The sequence below is a fragment of the Trachinotus anak genome, unplaced genomic scaffold (genome assembly GCF_046630095.1).
Source record: "Trachinotus anak isolate AG129_WGS33_773 ecotype Australia unplaced genomic scaffold, CSIRO_AGI_Tana_v1 ptg000008l, whole genome shotgun sequence".
NCBI lineage: Eukaryota > Metazoa > Chordata > Actinopteri > Carangiformes > Carangidae > Trachinotus > Trachinotus anak.
Window position 1 is genome coordinate 15061408 of NW_027273859.1, and position 17923 is coordinate 15079330.

General features: G+C 41.9%; 2 protein-coding genes across 3 annotated transcripts in view; one reads left to right on the top strand and one right to left on the bottom strand.

Moving 5' to 3' along the window:
• Positions 1–13412, top strand: part of emid1 (EMI domain containing 1) — a 52676-nt gene extending 39264 nt beyond the window's left edge. Inside the window, exons 4-16 of one of the 2 annotated variants that reach the window (XM_071482941.1) lie at positions 461–550; positions 667–728; positions 856–988; positions 3046–3090; positions 3191–3298; positions 5425–5532; positions 8211–8300; positions 8830–8882; positions 9005–9067; positions 9156–9200; positions 9457–9501; positions 11885–11975; positions 12954–13412. In XM_071482941.1, coding sequence (XP_071339042.1) covers positions 461–550; positions 667–728; positions 856–988; positions 3046–3090; positions 3191–3298; positions 5425–5532; positions 8211–8300; positions 8830–8882; positions 9005–9067; positions 9156–9200; positions 9457–9501; positions 11885–11975; positions 12954–13087 — 1067 coding nt within the window. In that variant the 3' untranslated portion in view covers positions 13088–13412. Of the gene's footprint in view, positions 1–460; positions 551–666; positions 729–855; positions 989–3045; positions 3091–3190; positions 3299–5424; positions 5533–8210; positions 8301–8829; positions 8883–9004; positions 9068–9155; positions 9201–9456; positions 9502–11615; positions 11701–11884; positions 11976–12953 lie in introns of both variants that reach the window. The other variant, XM_071482942.1, reaches the window with a different exon arrangement.
• Positions 13413–14369: 957 nt separating this feature from the next.
• Positions 14370–17012, bottom strand: rhbdd3 (rhomboid domain containing 3). The gene is made up of 5 exons (XM_071482943.1): positions 16459–17012; positions 15992–16375; positions 15229–15355; positions 14888–15142; positions 14370–14719 (listed from the first exon to the last, which is right to left on the bottom strand). The coding sequence occupies exons 1-5, from the start codon at positions 16619–16621 to the stop codon at positions 14551–14553; spliced, it is 1098 nt and encodes a 365-aa protein (XP_071339044.1). The 5' UTR covers positions 16622–17012; the 3' UTR covers positions 14370–14550.
• Between the last annotated feature and the right edge of the window lie 911 nt (positions 17013–17923).

The following is a 17923-nucleotide window of genomic DNA, read 5'->3' on the forward strand; positions in this document are numbered from 1 at the left end:
TTTGTTTTGTCTATAAATTGTCACAAAAAAGTGAAAATGTATAATTTCCCAGAAGCTGATGTCTTCAAATGTCTTGTTTTGTCTGAGGAACAGTCCAAAACCCAAAGATATTCAATTTTAAATGATGTAAAACAGAAAAAAGCGGTCAAACCTCACATTTGAGAAGGTCAAACCAGACAATCTTGGATTTATGTTTGAAGAATGACTCGATTACTGTAACAATCCTTTCAGCTCTAATGTCAGCAGCAGACTGCAAAGAACGTTAAACTGATTTCCATTGATGTGGTGGACAGATAGTTATTGGGCTGTCAAATAGCTGAAAAGTTCTGGATGAGGATTCCCATCTTATGTTTAGAGATAGACTTCTAAAGATTGTGTCTTCAAGGTGAAGAAATATGTGTAAGTTCAAATCCAAGTCACAGAAATGACATGTTTTCTGTCTTTTTATCTTCTGTTTCAGAATCAGGGAACCAGCTCGTGGCTCAGGAGGCAGTGAGGAAACCATCTACACTACGCCGGCCGCCTGCGCGCACAGGAGAGCCAATCTCTAGTCAGAACATGTTACTACTTTCACTGTACAACACAGCATAATAGCAGAGGTATACTATGTGTGTAAATGTCTGATTCCTGGTAGGTAAAGAAACCAATTTTCTGTTTTTATTTTAGACTGTCTCAACTGCAGTCGAATCACAGCTTTGAGCGACAGGCTGAACTCACTGGAGGCGAAGGTGAGACCCGACGTTTGAGGTCACTCACTCAGCCACATCATCTGAATCACTGAGAAACATGACAGGCCTCCATTTAACAAGCATGTTTTTTAATTGCCCACACTTGTTTTACGTCTTCCTCTACCAGGTCCAATTACTCACTGCTCCGGCTTCCATATCGCATCGCCACCTTCAGGGTAAAGGAGGAACTGCATCAGACGCCTCATTACTGGTGGGGGCTGTGCCCGCCCAGGGAGCTCCTGGTGAGCAGGGACCTGCAGGTAGATACACCACACTGCCTTGCATGTATAAGTTTTAAGTTAAAAAAAAACAAAAAACGGCATATTTCCATGAAGGGGAGTCCAGGGTTTTGTGTTTTGGTAATTGAGTCAGAAATCACTCCTTGCAGCTTTTCTCCACAAGCAGCAGCTCTTTATCTGCCCTCTACCTGTTCACCTCCGCTCATATCCTTTTTCCTCCTCTGCACACACACTAATTTCCTTTAGCAAAAGTAAGAGCTCAGTTGTCTGTGCTGCTCACTTTCAGGGCTCTGTGGTTGTGTGGAAAGCAAACACTTCAGAGCATGAAAGTCCTCTCCTTTCCTGGCTTCGAGCCCAGCGCTGGCTGCAGCTAAAAACACAGACTGCTGCACTGTCAGAAGAAGTTTAAAAGTGTACCGATCATATCTAAATATTGCCACCATGTGAAGGAATCTTGTGCGATTATATTTAACTCTATGCACAATTACTCTGATGGCATACGTTTTCATTTGTAGAAAAGTGAGACAGTCCTATCTCTGAAATCACAGCCTTGTTCACTCTATTACTACTTACATAACAGACACTCAGTTTACTCTGTAGTTTGCGGTAAATTGAGACTTCAGACACCGACCCTCATAACTGACAGGAGTTGTACAACGGTCATTTTTGCATCTGAATTTGTGGGATTGTTAGCAGAAAGTGGTGCACACTCCGTGGACACTCCACTGTGGATTTTTTGTAGGCACAATATCTTGAATAAAATTCACACTCATAATTTGAGCACATAAAACACATAAAATGGCAGTAAAAGTCGTTCATACTATACAGTGGGGAATATCCAGATGCAGCCTATGTGTTGCGAGGGTTTGTGGTTCTCACTTCTTTCTGCTACAGTGTATTTTTTTATACTACCATTGGATGGTGCCAAAATCTGGAAAACAAGTTCCACTTTTAAATAAGAAACATAAAATTGAAATGGCAAGAATTACTGCGCACATTCATTCTACCCAGAGGATATACCCTCTAAGCTTTCTTCTAGTGCCACCGGCAGGCCAAAGTACATCTCTCAACACAAGATAAAGCATGCCAAAATCAAATGGGCAAATTACTATGAAATTACTGTTTGCTGTGTATGCCTGATCCCGAAGGAATACACACTTTTGATTTTAATTGTTTGCCATTGCCTTTCCTCTAGCACCGCTACATGTTAAGACTTTTAGAATAGTGATAAGTGTTATTGTGCTCTTTGTTCTGATGTGGAGGGAACATTGTTACCTCAAGGGACTGCTGGGGAGCATTTATTGTTGCTTCATTTGCTTCAGTCTTGTAAGTCCTTCATAATCAAGGGTACTCCACCAGTTTGGCACTGCAATCCTGTAACATTTTTAGACTCAGTGCCATTACCCACAATGCAACTTGTTCTGTTTAGTTCAGTCGGAGATTTGAGTATGTTATGCTAGTAGTGGCTAATGTAGCCCTGAGCCACGAGTCTCAAGCAGAGATAAGGAGCATGCTAAGCTAATTTCTTTCTAACTCCTCACCTTAGAGATATTTTTCGTTTTCAAACTTCAGACCCAACCAATGCTGACTTAAATGACATCACTTGAGGCAATTTATCAAACTTTACACAGCTTTCTGTGCAGCTACAAAAGGCTTTACACACATTTTCTTACTTATGCAGTGGTACTCTCCAAGAACTACAGAATTTGAAAAATTGGTCTTGTTCCCCTTTAACTAAGAGAGCCTTCCTGACATCACTGTAGCCAGAGCTCTGTGCTGAAACTATCACGAAGGTCTAATTAAGACCTGTTACAAGTGAAATCATTCAACCAGATGTCATTTTCAGAAATCTGTTGGCAGAGTCAAAGTTAATTAATAATTAACAGAACAGAAATATAAATCAGCCCTAATAAACATTGTAATGACAAATCTTTTTGCTCTATTACTTGGACAGAGTTCAGAGTTACACCTCATCCCTCAGTGGGTTTTACTCTACCTCTTCTCCAAGTGGTTTGAGCCCAGATTTTGTTCACAGAGCTACATCTCTCAATGAAGCCATCCCTCTGTTTTCATTACAGGTCCCCAGGGTGAAAAGGGGAGAGATGGGCTTCCTGGCAGAGATGGTAAATTGTAATCATAGTTGCCTTTCACTCAGTGTAAAACCATTTAAGATGGAAACCAGTTAAGGCTTCATAATTACTCATGACTGTTTCCTCCTCTTAGGGAAGCCAGGGTCTCGGGGGCTACCAGGTCCCAGTGGGCCTCGGGGAGAGGGCGGTGCAAGGGGCCCAACTGGAGCCCCTGGATCGAAGGGATCCCAAGGACCAGCAGGTAAGAGAGGACTGGAAGTAGAAGTACACACAGCTGACTGTTAGCAGAAAGGAAGAAATTAACTTTCTCTCAGTAGAAGCTGACACAGTGAGTGTCATTGAGAGTGATGGAGGGTCTCACAGGGCAGTCTTATGCTTATCTATCCACTTAACCTGTTATCTCTAGAACAAGACATTTAAATGGAAAAGTACTGACCAAAGACATGTGGAAACAACAGTGTGAAAATCAGAGAGATCTCCCACAAAAGCCTGACCCATGATGTCCTGCTCTAGAGTGTTTGTCTTTCACTTGAAAGACTCAACCACCCTATAGACCCTCCAGTGGTAAATGTCGGAGCGCCTGAGGCCAGCTGGTAACTTAATGAAATTTGGGCATTTTTTTGGTTAGCTTTTAAAATCATATGTTTCTAAAAGTGCTGTATGAGTGGGCAGCAAAAGCATTTGTTTTCAGACTGCATAAAAACTCCCCAACATGTGCTGCTGCTTATGGTCACCAGCTAGAACAGAAACAGAGGCATACATCTGTTCTATGTATTCAGAGTCCACTGCTTATGTACAAATAATAAATGACCTGATGGAAAAAAGCAGCTGTGACTTGAATGATAATAAAGTAAATGGTGGTATAAGTTTGTCACAACATCTGCTCTTGCTATAGGCTGTTATTCCTATGCTCTGGATCATGAAGGGAGTGCCTCTCCACTCAACGTATGACCCCTGCTCTGTGCCTGCTGCTGGGTAAAGATGAGATTTAGAGCAAAAGTTAAACTAGAAACCCACTTTCCAAGAAGCACCATGTGACTTCAATCTGAAATGAACATGAGCTATACGTACACAAATCCCAGGTCCTTATGATTTCCATATGCCTTTGGTGTTATTGTTTTTTATATCTCCATTACTTCATGAGTACCCAAAGCCAGTGCTGTGTCTTGCATCCATTTAAAGAGAAAGATAAACACAGGATTGGAATGTGTCCAGTATCAGGCAAAATGTAGACAAATATGTTTTTAAGCCAGGGGTTATGGGAAAGATGGGGGAATGTACTTGCAATGTTAGGGGAAGTGACACTATACATTATGATGAGTCCTGATAAGTTACAGGAGAGTTGTATTACAAACTGTGACTCATATTTTGCCTAGGCATCCCAGAGCTGCTCTAGGGAACCATTATTCTGCAGAAAAGAAAGAAAACTGTTTTCCCAAATATGTCACATAGACTCTAATGGGCCACTTTGACTGGCCATTTGAGCCACTGTGCTGCAGATTGTAGCTTACAGTCCCTCCAAAGCAGCCATAACATGGCAGGTCACACTGCAGTGTTTACCAAGGCTAAGTGAAAACAGCCCATAGAGGTGTCAAATCAGAGCTGTAACAACATTACCTTGAAAAGCAGCAATTAGCAGACTGTCATTGTCAGTTGCATCCGAACATAAACAGAAAGGTGGTGAGTGTGGGTGTGCTGGGAGGCAAGAGGTGCTGTTTAGGGGCCAGCATTACCTCAGGAGAGTCCAAACAATGAGGTCAGGTGTAGTTGTGCTAGTGCGTTTTTTCCACCTTCAAAAAAAATTGCTAGGTGAGGAGGAAGGACAATTTCACTGACCAGCCCATATGGACCAGCTACAGGCTGTTACTGGTTCGCACATGTACAAAAGCTAGTGCTGTGTATGCAGGGAGCATTTAATTTACTATGAAGCGGCGTCAGTAACACTTTGTGGAGTTTAACAGTGTTTATTTGAATTTTCTTCTGTAGCTGAGTAAGTTCCCAGCAGCAGCCCATTAAAGACCTCCTCCTGTTAATTACAGAGAGAAGTTGGCCACTTCTCCTCCTCAGTCCAACGGCTGGTTTTACTCCACATGTGCACATGCACAGATACAAAGGCACACACACTCCTGCTAGACACTATTATGATGTATCATCCAGCACTTTATCTAATCTATTTCCTCTCTGGTATTTGTCATAGTTTACCCTCTTATCATCACATCACCCACTGTCATTCATCACTACCGGTCTGCTGCTGTGCTTTTCCTCTCCAAAAGACACTTTAAGATCATATTTTGCTATGACATAACTCTGAAGTAGCTACATTAAGTCTATCACCATAGTGATGTTTCTGTCATCCCTCACTCCCAGGCCCCCGTGGTCCACCAGGACTCCCAGGAGAAAGGGGTCTACCAGGCCCGCCTGGGCCTCCAGGGCCTCCAGCACCAGCCAGTGCCCACATCCCAGAGCCGGACCACAGTAAGACCCCGGACAACCAACAGACTTCACACAGTCACCATGACAAACACATCACACCTAAAAGTACAATCTGTCATAAAAGAGTCTATTCCATACATTCTTCTCCCTGGTTGAACCCTGGCAACCACATTACCCAGATTTGGGTGCGTTGCCTCAAGCTGCCATCCTCAAGCAGAGCTGTGGAATAGGCTAGGTAAGGGTAAGGTCACTTCTTTCTGACTCCACACCCCCAGATTTTTTTCATTTTCAAACATTTAGTCTTCAGACCCAACCAACACTGACGTAAGTGAATATTTACATGTATACACTGTTTCCATGTATACTCCCTAAGACCTATAAGCAGTCTTTTATGTGTGATCAGTGAACTTCCCTTTTATTTGCTGTATGTTTAATTTTCATGCCATTTTTTTCCCTTTGTGGCTTTATAAAAACTGGACGCCCGCTAGGTTGCAGCATATTCATTTTAACACTTGTCTTTATGGATCTGGACCTGTCCCAGAGGTTCAAAATCCAGATGGAGAGTACATCCATGTCAAACAACCACTTCACCACCTCCTCCATGCATAGAGGTTTACATAGAGCTTTTCTGGGCCAAACCAGAACAGACAATGTGACCCCATGCTCCACACAAAATCAGCTTGCCATGAACCCAGCATGATTGTGTACACAAATTTAATCAAAGCCTTTATTCTCAGGCAGGGTGACGTAGGTTGCACAGACTTTGAGCTTGATGGTTCAAACTGCTGATATTCCTGGGTCTTTAGCAGCCTCTGCGACATGTTCTCTCCTGCTGCGTGAGGGCTCTCACTAGTTTTAGGACTAATGCTAAACAAAAGAAACAAAGAGAATGAGAAACAGGCAGGATGACGGTAATCCTTTAACTGCTACTTGCTTTGTATTGTCCACCAGCCAAGTAGACCAGATTCAAAGAGTATTAAATAGAGGCAGAGACAGTCTGAGATTGACGTAGACTTCACATGCTGGGATGAGAACCTGTCCACCACTGATGTCACTCAACAACTTCCAGATGTAGCCCGCTCAGACAGCTGAAGGGGAGTGTGAGAGACAGATGGGGCCTGCACTGGCTCATTCAAGGTCAACGCATCGGTGGCTTTTATATGTGGATTCAGTGGTAAAACAAAATATGCAGCACACAGGTTTGTAAGCTTTGGGTTCCTGTGTGGAGAAAGGTTGAGGTTGGCATGATGGTTTCAGAGACTGTGAGCCATTTCTTTCACATCAAAGTAACAGTAGGGAGCGTGAGCGGTGGGGGTGGAGGTGGAGGGTTCTGTGCTGAGCTTCCTTTGGAAAACACTGGATTATTTGGCTTTTACGTCTCCATCAGGAGGTTGGAATTCCCTTCTGCAGAGCAGGACAGGGTCCCTGAACCGGCAGCAGCCAGAGTTTTGAGCTGTGAGGAGAAGGAGGACTGTTCAGTTGTTTAAAAGTTTGATTTTAGTGTTTCTGAGTGTTTTCCCCCACATGTTTTCATGTCACATTAAGTCACAGATCACGTCCTGTACTTAGCAGGGACTAAAGAAAGTGTGTAGAAATAAACACAGACACAGAGAGAGTGGCCCTGGTCTGGATGTCACCTCTAGACCCGATCTGTTAGCGGTGTGCTGTGTTCTGGCAGCTGGAGGATGTATCTGGCCGTTATCCCATCCTCCTCCTCCTCCTCCTCATCCTCCACCTCTCTGTATCTCCTGAAGTCTCATGCTGTGATTAGATCTGTGTTTCCTGTCAGTATAAAATGACCCGATGACCTCACACTTCCTCTATGGCTCACACGTTCACCACCCTCTTCCTCTTGTCCTTTCTCTGTAGACACATGTAGCTGTGTCTGCCTGCTCAGTGTCGGTATACAGTGGATATGGAGTATAAGTTTTGTTTGATATAATATTACATAATTTTTTCTAATGATGTGTAACTCTGATCCACTTACGACAGTGCTTCTGACCACATTTCAGTGTAGTTTATTCTCCTGCTGAAGTCAGTAGTTTGAGTATTTGTTGGAAAACACTGCCCTCTAGAGGTAGAGGTAAGTATAATTGGTGACGCTTTTTGCCCCGAGTTGAGTTCTTCAGGCAGCATCAGCAAAGTACAGTTTACAACAAGCTTCTGACAGCAGGCTCATGCAGCAACAATCACAAAAGTAAAACATGGCACACTAAAAGGCGGTTCATACTTATTAAAGCACCGGGCGCAAATGTAGGAACAGTGCATTTTATTACATGTTTCTTCCGGTTCACTTATCAAGCAGCACTTTCTCTTAGGCAACATACAAAATACGACTCGCCCACTAAAATTTGTCTCCAGAAATGGCAACCACAGACCTAACCCTAAACATCACCATCTATATATGTAACTAAAACTGAACAGTTTGATTGGTGGAGGAGGTGGAGGTGTAAGTCCCAATGATTCCCTGACAGGCAACATAAAATCAACAAGAACTGATTAAATACTAGATGAGTAATACAATAATCCATACCTTGTATGGTATTTGAAAATCTGTTTGGATCGTGAGGATTTTCTGTCACTGAAGCAGCTTCTTGCTGTGTAAAGGTATGACAGATTATTGTCAAAGATTTATCAGCTTAGTTCCTGCAAATACTGTCCTCTGCCAGGAGTGTAGCTTCTACATCTCTTTAAACACATGCATTTTGTTTCAACTCCAGCTCGTGGAAAAGACCCCTTCTTCACCAACACTTTCCATGACTCAAGGGGGGTGCCTGTTCCAGGACCTCAGGGCCCCCCGGGGCCTGTCGGTGAGTGTTTATCGCTCTATCTCTCTTTATTGCGTTTATCCCTACCTGAGTGTTGTTTTTCAGAAACTTTTGTCCATAGATTCTAAGATTCTAATATTGAAAATGCTTTTACACACAAAATACAGCATATGTTCACTGTAGATGATACTGGGTATGTCTACTGGATACTGGTTTTCCAGCACATACTTTTTCATTCAACTTTCCTAATCATATGGTATTTGGTCTCTAATTTAAGTCTCATTTTTCTCTGTCAGAGGGCTCTAGGTTCAGTGTTTGTGACTTTGTATGCACATGTGCTCATTCTTAACCAAGGGACCAAACACACATCATTGCTGAAAGTTGAGTCAGCACACTGAATGCTACTCTAAAGTTATCTAAAATCACAAACAGCTACAGGCAGTGTATATACAGTATACAGTATATTGTATATATATATCACCAGGCAAAACACAGTTAAAAACCAGCACCACCTCCTCCCAGTAGGTGAAGGTACTTGGTGCTGCTATGAATCTTTCTATCTATTACGCAGGTCCTGCAGGTCCCAAAGGCCCAGTAGGACCACCTGGCCCACCAGGACATAACGTAAGCTCACTCACAGCACAGTAGTGCACTGCAGTCACTTGCTGAGTTAAGCACTGTCAGATTTGAGATCTTACAAGTTTATCTTTATCATTTTTGATAATTTCCTCTCTGGCTCGATGCAGGGGAAACCTGGATCTCCTGGAACACAGGGCCCTGTGGGGCCAAAGGGAGAACGTGGGGAGAGAGTGAGTATACTCAGTATTCAGTAAGTTTTCTTCATTTAACTCTACATCCATAAACAAAACTCTCTGAGACATGCCTTTGGTTTTCCAGGGTCCTTTAGGTTACCCAGGAGAGAGGGGCTTCAGAGGCGAGCCGGTAAGCCACCTCCACCCTGCTGCCTTAAAGAATATGGTCTGAGTAAATGAGTGTGTAGGGGGAAACATCAACACATGTCATAGCTGGTTATATTTCTGTAAACTACACTATCCAGCGGCACTACAAACCACACTGACCAGTGTCAACACAGTCTCAGAGAAAACGAGCTCTTTCTGTTGGAGTAAACTTCTTCATTCTGTTTATTAATGTTTTGAAGTCAAACTTTATTTTTTCTTTTGTTAATATCTCTTCACAGGGAGCACCGGGTCCAAAGGGAGAGCCAGGGGAGAAGGGCCTGCCGGTAAGAAAGTAGTTAGTGGTAGTTGACAGTTTACATAGTGATGTGGGGTCTGGACAGGAGGGGTAGTAGAAAAAAACAGTTTTTAAAAAGTTTCAGGATTCCTTTGTTGAGCATTAAATGTTCTCTCTATGCTTGTCTAACCCTTACTTTTCTTTTACATCTTTCTCATTTTACAAGAGCAATCTAAATGTAAGATATTTTTATTTATGTCATCGTGTGTTCATTTTGCATAGCAATGAATCTATTCAGTGACCTAAATGAAGGATAACCATGACCTACATCTCAGGTTATGGTTTCTCTCAAGTTCATACTTTCCTACCTGTTGATAGTCACGGTGCGATACGTTGTTTTTGTTTTTGATTATATATGATTTTAGCTGTTGATCTGTCTGTTTTTTTGTGTGACATCTTTTGGTGTTAATGTGTTTTTGTTTTTGTCGGTCCTTGGGGTGTGCTCTGGACTGCTGTCCCCTGTCACGACACTGTCCTCTTGACCCTAAAGCTGTCTGACTCCCTCTGCAAGCTACTGTCCCCATGGCTACCTTTCACAGTCACCTTTTCAGCATCTGACTTTGGCATATACATAGAAATATACAAAATACAATAAACTGTGTCAATCCTGTAACAACATGCACCAGCTCTGATGGACTCAAAGAACGTATAATATGTTCAAATCCTTTAAAAGGCAAATTTATAACCATTTCAACTGAATCAGGCTCTGCTGTCTTACATCCAATCAGTTTGTTTGATTTTACAGACTTTAAAATGTCCCATTGAAGCACAAAGAAAATGTGTTAAATGTATATGCCAAATCACTCCATATGTGTCAGTGGTGGGTCCTGTTGGGCTTAGAGGTGTTGTGCTCTGATGTGAGTGGAGTGGATACAGCTATCCTCTTTTATCCCACAATGCAACCTTGCATGATTTCATCTTAAAATACTGCATCACATTAACTTTCTTTTCTGGATGTGAAAATCTACTTCAAAATTAGTCTAATGAGTAAAATAACACAATGCCGTTACAACAGAAATAAGGCAAAGTAGCTCTAAATTCCCAAAGGCAATGTCATTACTTTTGTGGTTATTTTGAGTATTTGGCAATAAACCAAATTTACCCGATGATGATGTGAGACGAAAAGTCAGAGGATCACAATATTACAATTCATCCTGAGGGGAGCATGAATGTCTGTGCCAAGTTTCATGGAAATCCATCCAATACTTGTCAAGATATTTCCCTAAAAGCTGCAAACGTCAGCCTCTGGATGATGCCACAGGAAACACCAGAGGATCACCACAGTCAGTAGGATTCATCCTCTGGGCAACATGAATGTCTCTGTGGCCATCCACCAAAGTGGTGTACTTACCAACAAACTGACACTGCCATCCCTAGATCCTTAAAATAAAATGTAATCAGTTACTGTATGAGGGAAACTTTGCCTTTTTTCTTCAAACATGAAGTATGTCCTTAGTTTGTTTTACTAATCAGTATTCGTAGTGGGAATCACTCACCTGGGCACCAAAAGCTACAGCTATTCTCTGCATGCCATCTTTTGTAATGGTGTTGCTTTCAGCTGCCTCTGTCTGCTTTACGTCTCTTATTCTACTACTTTTATTATTTTTGAAGGTTTGACTCATGAAGCCAATGCCTTATCATTTAACAAAAGACAAATCAGATTTCACTGCACATCTATACTGCTCATTCTGTCAGATAAAGTTGGGTATCCTTTGTGACCACAGCTTTAAGAATGAACTCTGTGGTGCTGAAAATATTTGCCTGGCCACCCAACAAAAGGAATGCAGATGGCATGATCAAATCTGGAGAGTGTTAATTCAGCTGTGTTATGTCACCAACATGGTCTGGTCTGTATTGTGCATGCTGATGCTGATGCTGCCCAGCCCAGCATGGCAGAGACTGAGTTCATACAGCAGCATGGCCAGAGAATGAGGGAGATACAGAGAAATACAGGGACCAGATGATGTCTGAGAGTGCTGGGCAGATATGTGGACTGTTTTAACCTTCTAACTGCTGAACTGTATTGACAAAAATGACTTGCATCTTGGCGAGCAGTTCTTTGGCTTGTGCTCCTTACCTTGACGGCTGTATCTATCTTCACAGGGGGACGGAATACATCAGATCAGAGAGGCGCTGAAGATCTTAGCCGAGAGGGTTTTAATCCTTGAGACTATGATCGGTATTCATGGTGAGTAGGAGGCCTGAGGAAGGGTCAGCTTTAGGCAGGGGTCAAAGGTGAGGGGGGAAGGGGCTCAAACTCCCACTGTACCTCACTGCGGGGACAGGGAGTGGGAACAGTCGTGAGCAGCCCCAGGACTCGGGCTGGTGTTTCCACCCCCTCACACAGTCCCCCTGTCACTGCTCTCTGATAGGACGTTAGCTTGCAGATGTTCCACGACTTGCAGGCAGACCTTGAGCTTCTGGCTCGCAGGGTGACACTGCTGGAGGCTATCATCTGGCCAGGTAATGCTGAGACACCCCCACCCACAGCTCTGCCAGCCCTCACTGACCTCTTTGACAAGATCTAGAAAATGTTGATCGAGAGTTAGAAGCATAAAATTTGTGATTACCTTACTGAAATGTTGAATGTTGATCAAGTCGCTGAAAAGTATTTGTCCTTTAGAAATATATTCCTATGTATGACTTTTTTTTCTTTTTGTTGTGATGATCCTGCAGTATGCTGGCAGCACAGATAACCTACAAGTTTAAAGTAGATGGGACTCAGTTGGAAAAAGATGATATCAGATACTCTAAAGCACCAAATTAGGATTTGGAAACATCTGAATCAAAATCAGGTGGCAGTTTACTTGTTTGGTTTCTGATGTCACCAGCGCTGTCAATCAAAACAGACCTGCTGAAGATTAGCTGGGTTTTTGAGTGTCAAAATCCAACTCTTTCAAAAAATATTTTTTTAACTTAATTGTTGTTACTTAGTCATGAATTTTAAGATCTTAGACCAAGTTTTCAGGGGCTTTAATGTTACGATCAAGAATAATCTTGCATAATCGTGCTTTGAAAGTTAACGTGTTCCAATGGATGTATAGTATGATATTCAAGCTAGTAGTGGTAGACAATAAAATAATTTTGACAGAAAATAAATCAACTGATACTTGGATAATCAATGAATTGTTTAAGTCATTTACCAAGTAAAAATTGCTTCTCCACTGTGGGAATTTGCTGTTTTGTATTCTTGAAACAACAAATCTTTGGGTTTTGGTGGGACACAACAGTCAATTTTAGGACCTTGAACTTTCTCACTAGTTCGCTGATTAATAATTTTAATTTAAAATAACTGAGCGACTGGTGTCATAGCAAAAATAAGGACCCCACTCAAGACATAGCTACATCAGTGCAGACTTGGATTATGAGCACAGAGTGCACGTGTCCACACTCACTGATGGACAGGGAGGCCCCATTCCAACTGCTGTCTTTTTTCAACAGAGCCTGATCTAGGGTCTGGGGATGGACCGTTTGGCACAGCCTCCCCTAGTTTCTACAGAGATAAGCGAGCAGGTGCGCTTCCATATCGACTTGCTTCTCCTCTGTCCTCCGACACCAAGGTTCGAGGGAAGTAGCTCCCCCTGCTCACCCTGAGGACCACAGGCGGGGTTGACTCCCCCCTCCCATAGGTCTCATCGGCACTCAACAGATGTAGATCTTATCTGATACCTTCTCTGGGTTTTACCATCAGATTTAGGATGGGGGACACCTCAGGGAAACTCCACTGATACTCCACAATTTTCCTCCTCCATCGGGAACCTGAGAACTAGTTTGATCCCAACCCATTGCCATAACTACACACTTATCTATACACAATACACCCAGCAGCTTCTTCTGTGTCTCATTTGATTTGGCTGCAGAACAATAGCCACAGATCATGTTTGAAAAAAAAAAGAAAAATCTGAATCTTTTGTTGCTCTCTTTGAGCTTTAAACTGTTCTGGACAATAAGGGTCACTTAGAGTATTCAATTGAAGGAGAAATCAGATGTGAGAAAAGAGACTGGATTTGAGTTTGTATTGCTTTCACAATGTAACTGCAATCTGAAGAGATTCCATTATTTAAGTATATTGAGCATGTACAGTCTGCAGGACACAATTACACAAACAAACCTCTTCTTCTAGTATTAATTTTGTTATACTTCTATCATATTGTTTAACTCAATGTTATGTAGTGCACTAAAAATTGAAGTCATCTCTACTCTAAGTGAGATATGTGTTGCTAACAGTGATTTGTAGTTTTCTGGTGTGAGTGTTTTTCCCCCTTAAAGTACACACTGATAAAGTGATTTAATATACAACAGTATATTTACATTCAATCTGTGCAACAAAAAAACATTTGCATTTGGGCTTGGTTGCATAACAGTGGAAACAGTCATAAATCATGTTGCATTCTGGAAACAAAATATGTTCAAATTAGATCTGGCTGTCCATTTCAAGATCTTTAACACACACAAAAACACACACACACACACACACACACACACACACAGAGGAAATAGCAAAACTGTTAACAAAACTTGAACATATTTTTTTTACCACTGCTGTGTTGGTAAACTTAAGACTGCTTAAACTGTCCTGATGAAAAGACTTGATGATTGTTTTTTCATCTTATCTACTTATTGTGAAACTATTTAAAATGATCAAGTGTAGTTTATTTTGTATGCTGTTGTGTAACCATTTCATATTTTGAACTGTTTTTCTTGCAAATGTGTTATTGTGTTAAGATAATCCTGTCTAGATGATCGGTGTAATTAAATAATGTTCATTGTTTTTTAAGCATGTCGCCTGTCTTCATTTGTGTTACAACAATATTCACTTCAACACTATCACAATGTTAATAAATTGCATCCACTCTCTCCAATGTACATTTTATGTGCAGACACAAAAGAGAATTCTCATCATTAAAATAGTTCAATAAGATGCCCACAGGGGAAATGTACGATATTGAAGCTCAGCAAAATCCAAGCATATTTTAAGTCCAGTTTCCTGCATAAGTGCAAACACTGTTACTGATCCAGTCCAGGAGTGTGAGGTCATCTAGGTGCTCTGCAGCGGCTGAGGGCCCTTTCCCTTGGAAACCACCACAGCTTGTTCACCAACGTTGTCCTCAATAAGCAGAGAGATGGCGCCATCTAGCTGTTTTGAGGCTGCTAATGCCACTACAGCTTTCTCTGTGGGGAAGCCCATCTTCTCCAGCTGCTGGAGCCTGAGAGAAAACACTGGTCTTTAAGTCAACTGTGAACAATTACTTGAAGTCACATAAATAAAACCACATTTCTGATGTAATGAGAACAGTTTTAAGTTGAAGAAAAACAACAAACATATCCACCCATTCCCAGAAAATGCATCATGGTGATATTAAATTATTACTAACCGCAACGAGGAAACTGATGATTTAGGAACTTCCACTTTTGCATCAGGGTCATCAGGAGAGTCCTGTAACGAGGCCAGTATCCCTGCCCTTAGCATCTGCTCTTCCAACACTTCTGCTTCAGACAGAGCAGCGGACTCCTCCATTATCCAGGCAGGTGATGGCTCGATCCATGGGTGGTGGTTCAAGACAAAGGGGTCCCTCACGGGGGGAGCAGCTGCCTGATCTACAGGTGTCGTCTGAGAAAGTGATCTAGATCTGTGACAACAGATGAAGTTGAAATGAAAAAAAATCTGCCACTGGGCGTTCAGTGAGACTTTAGTTTTGAATGAGATGCATCACACCTCTGTGAGGTAGTGTAGGTGGGCAATCTGAACCTCGCTGAAGTGGGAACATGCGCCCAATCAGGAATGAAAGCCAAGACACTGGCCTCCTCCAGCTCCTGTAACATCCCAATGAAAGACTGATGATCTGAGGGGTGTATTAAGTATCATAAAAAAAGACTTGAGAGAGAACCATTGTGTCAATTATATGGAAATACACTTCATTGTAGGTTTGGTGGGGGAGGGCACATTTTGGCCCTCAGTAACAAATAATATGCCTATAGTATGAGTTATTTATAATTATGTTTTTAATTTTCCCTAATTTTATCAGAAGGCTTGAAGCACAAGATACAGAAAGGATTCAGGAAAGTTATTTGTCATGGTTCAATACAGTTAAAAGGAAAAATCCTAAAACTTTCTCAGAGGGGCAAACTTGAAGAAGATTTTTAACATTTAAATTTGTTACCAAATACCTTAATTACCCTGCACACCCACTCAAGTGTTTTCTGTCATTGTTGCTGACCTCTGCTCTGGCTGATGTTTAGAGGAGCTATTGTAAAAATAACAGGATGTCCTCTATTTCTATACCAATGAGAATGATATAGTTGTAAACTGTGAGACAGTCACACGGTTCTCAGTGGAGGTCTAATCAACCAAAATAAGTGCAAACACCTGTGTGCTTGTACCTTCAGTTTGTAGAGGCTTTAATGCATCCGTCAAGGGACGCAATAAGATATCACATGTACTTTAGTAAAGGTTAACTGCGCTGGAACAGAAAGGATACAGTTATGTCCGATGCATATTGCGCAGAAGTGAAGCAGGGCAGGTGTCCCTGGCAGCAGGAGAAGACCAATCAGCAGAAAAATCCAGGGGAGAAACCAGACTGGCAAACACCTGAGCAGCCTCTTCTGTGTCACCTGACGACACTGCGCTGTAAACAGAGCCAGCTGGACAGCAGAGTAACCACAGATCCGACTCGCCTCGCCACTACCAATGAAGAGGACCAGAGTGTAGAGAATAGGTAATATGGCCATTGTCAGGACGGAGAGGGCAAGGAAGGCAACTGTTCCCCATCGACGCTCCTGACAGGGTCCAACCAGCAGCAGGAGAGCCACACTGACCAGCAGAGACTGGAGATCATCATGACTGAGAGCATACAGGAACGGATCTGAGGAGATGGGAGGGAGAATGATTTAATTTCACCAACACTGAAATATCAGATTTACATGTAAAACCACACTGGACAGTTACCTCTGAACCTTGGGAAGTCTCCACCTGGACCTAAACTGAGACTTGCCTGGATGCCCCCAGCATAAATCAGCAACATGAGTGCTATCCATGAAGATGTTCCCAGACAAAATCCAGGGCGATCTGATCCAAACCAGTACCATACTGACAACATGCGACCAAACATTGTTTAGGATCAGCTGTAGTTTCTCCACTCACTTGTCCTTTAGTGGCACAGTTCTGGTAAACAAACATCTGTTGCTGCTCATCACAAGCACGGTAGATAGGGTATATAGTAGTTATACATATGGCATTTACAGATAAAGAGTTGGAGTCTATGCTAACAGCATAAATCTACAACTGGCTGCAAAGCCCAGTAAGATTTGTCCCGTCACATCGTCTCTGCCAACGACGCTGAACCCACAGGAAGAGTCTACGACTTTATCTGATGTCCTAAAACAGCCACATCCTTAAAACACGAGTAATAAATGATTTAAGTAAGAAAACTCTCAGCGTGAAAATGTTTTCACAGCTAAGCAGCATAATACGTACATGCTAAGCAGATGCCCACTTCCGTACTACGTTACGTACGTTACAACGTAGTAGCGTAGACTACTACGTAACCTTACGTACGTTACGCAGTAGTCTCCTTTGTGTTTGTGTTCATTTGTAGTCGGCAACTTTTACCGTAAAGGCGCATTACTGCCACCAGCAGGAAACAGTAGTCACATGTGTGTAAATGGTTATTCGTGCTGAAACCATTTGTTTGTGATTATATTTGTCCTTCAACTGGTTTTGAACGTCGGTCGGGTTAAAACAACACATTTGAAGATCTAACTTTAGATTCTTGTGATAGGTATGTCCATACTGGTCAATACTAGTGTAGCAATGTGTAAGCTTTGTTTTACTGTAACTTAATTGCGTGTATTTTACACAGAACATTGTTTAGTAGTTTAGTTCAGTTCCCAACTGAGGGGTTGGTGTGTCTCAGGATAAATCTGAGGGCTCATGGTTACTGATACACAAACTTGTACTCTTTTTTGGGGAATGATTCTAATGCTTGCTTTTTGAAATATTGTATAATTTTACCTCTCAAACTGTTTTTAAAAGTAGTTAATTGCACAACACAAAGACATCTGAAACATGACTAGAGGCCCCACCTAGACACTGCTCTTTTGTAAGGATTTACAAGCCAAAAATGTTAGGAACCATGTGGAATAATATTATAGAGTGAATTGTATTTTATGATTATAAGATTATGTTTTATATGTAAACTCTTATCTGAAATGTAACTCTAGCTGTCAAATATGAGAAGTGGAGTCAAAACTTCAAAAACAGTATTCTCTGTGATACGTAGTGAAGTAGAAATACAAAGTGGGCCTTGTATAGAACTGAAATACTCAAGTAAAGAGTAGTACTTCAAAATTGCACTTGATTGTAGTACTTGTGTAATTGTTCTTAGGCCCATGCTTTCCACCAATGCCATTTT

Excerpts from the sequence above, each read along its gene's own strand:
- rhbdd3 (XM_071482943.1), bottom strand. The coding sequence starts at position 16,621 with ATGTTTGGTCGCATGTTGTCAGTATGGTACTGGTTTGGATCAGATCGC. Across the intron at positions 16,376-16,458 it reads AGACTTCCCAAGGTTCAGAG|ATCCGTTCCTGTATGCTCTC; the intron begins GTAACTGTCCAG and ends CCATCTCCTCAG. Across the intron at positions 15,143-15,228 it reads ACCTACACTACCTCACAGAG|ATCTAGATCACTTTCTCAGA; the intron begins GTGTGATGCATC and ends CTGTTGTCACAG.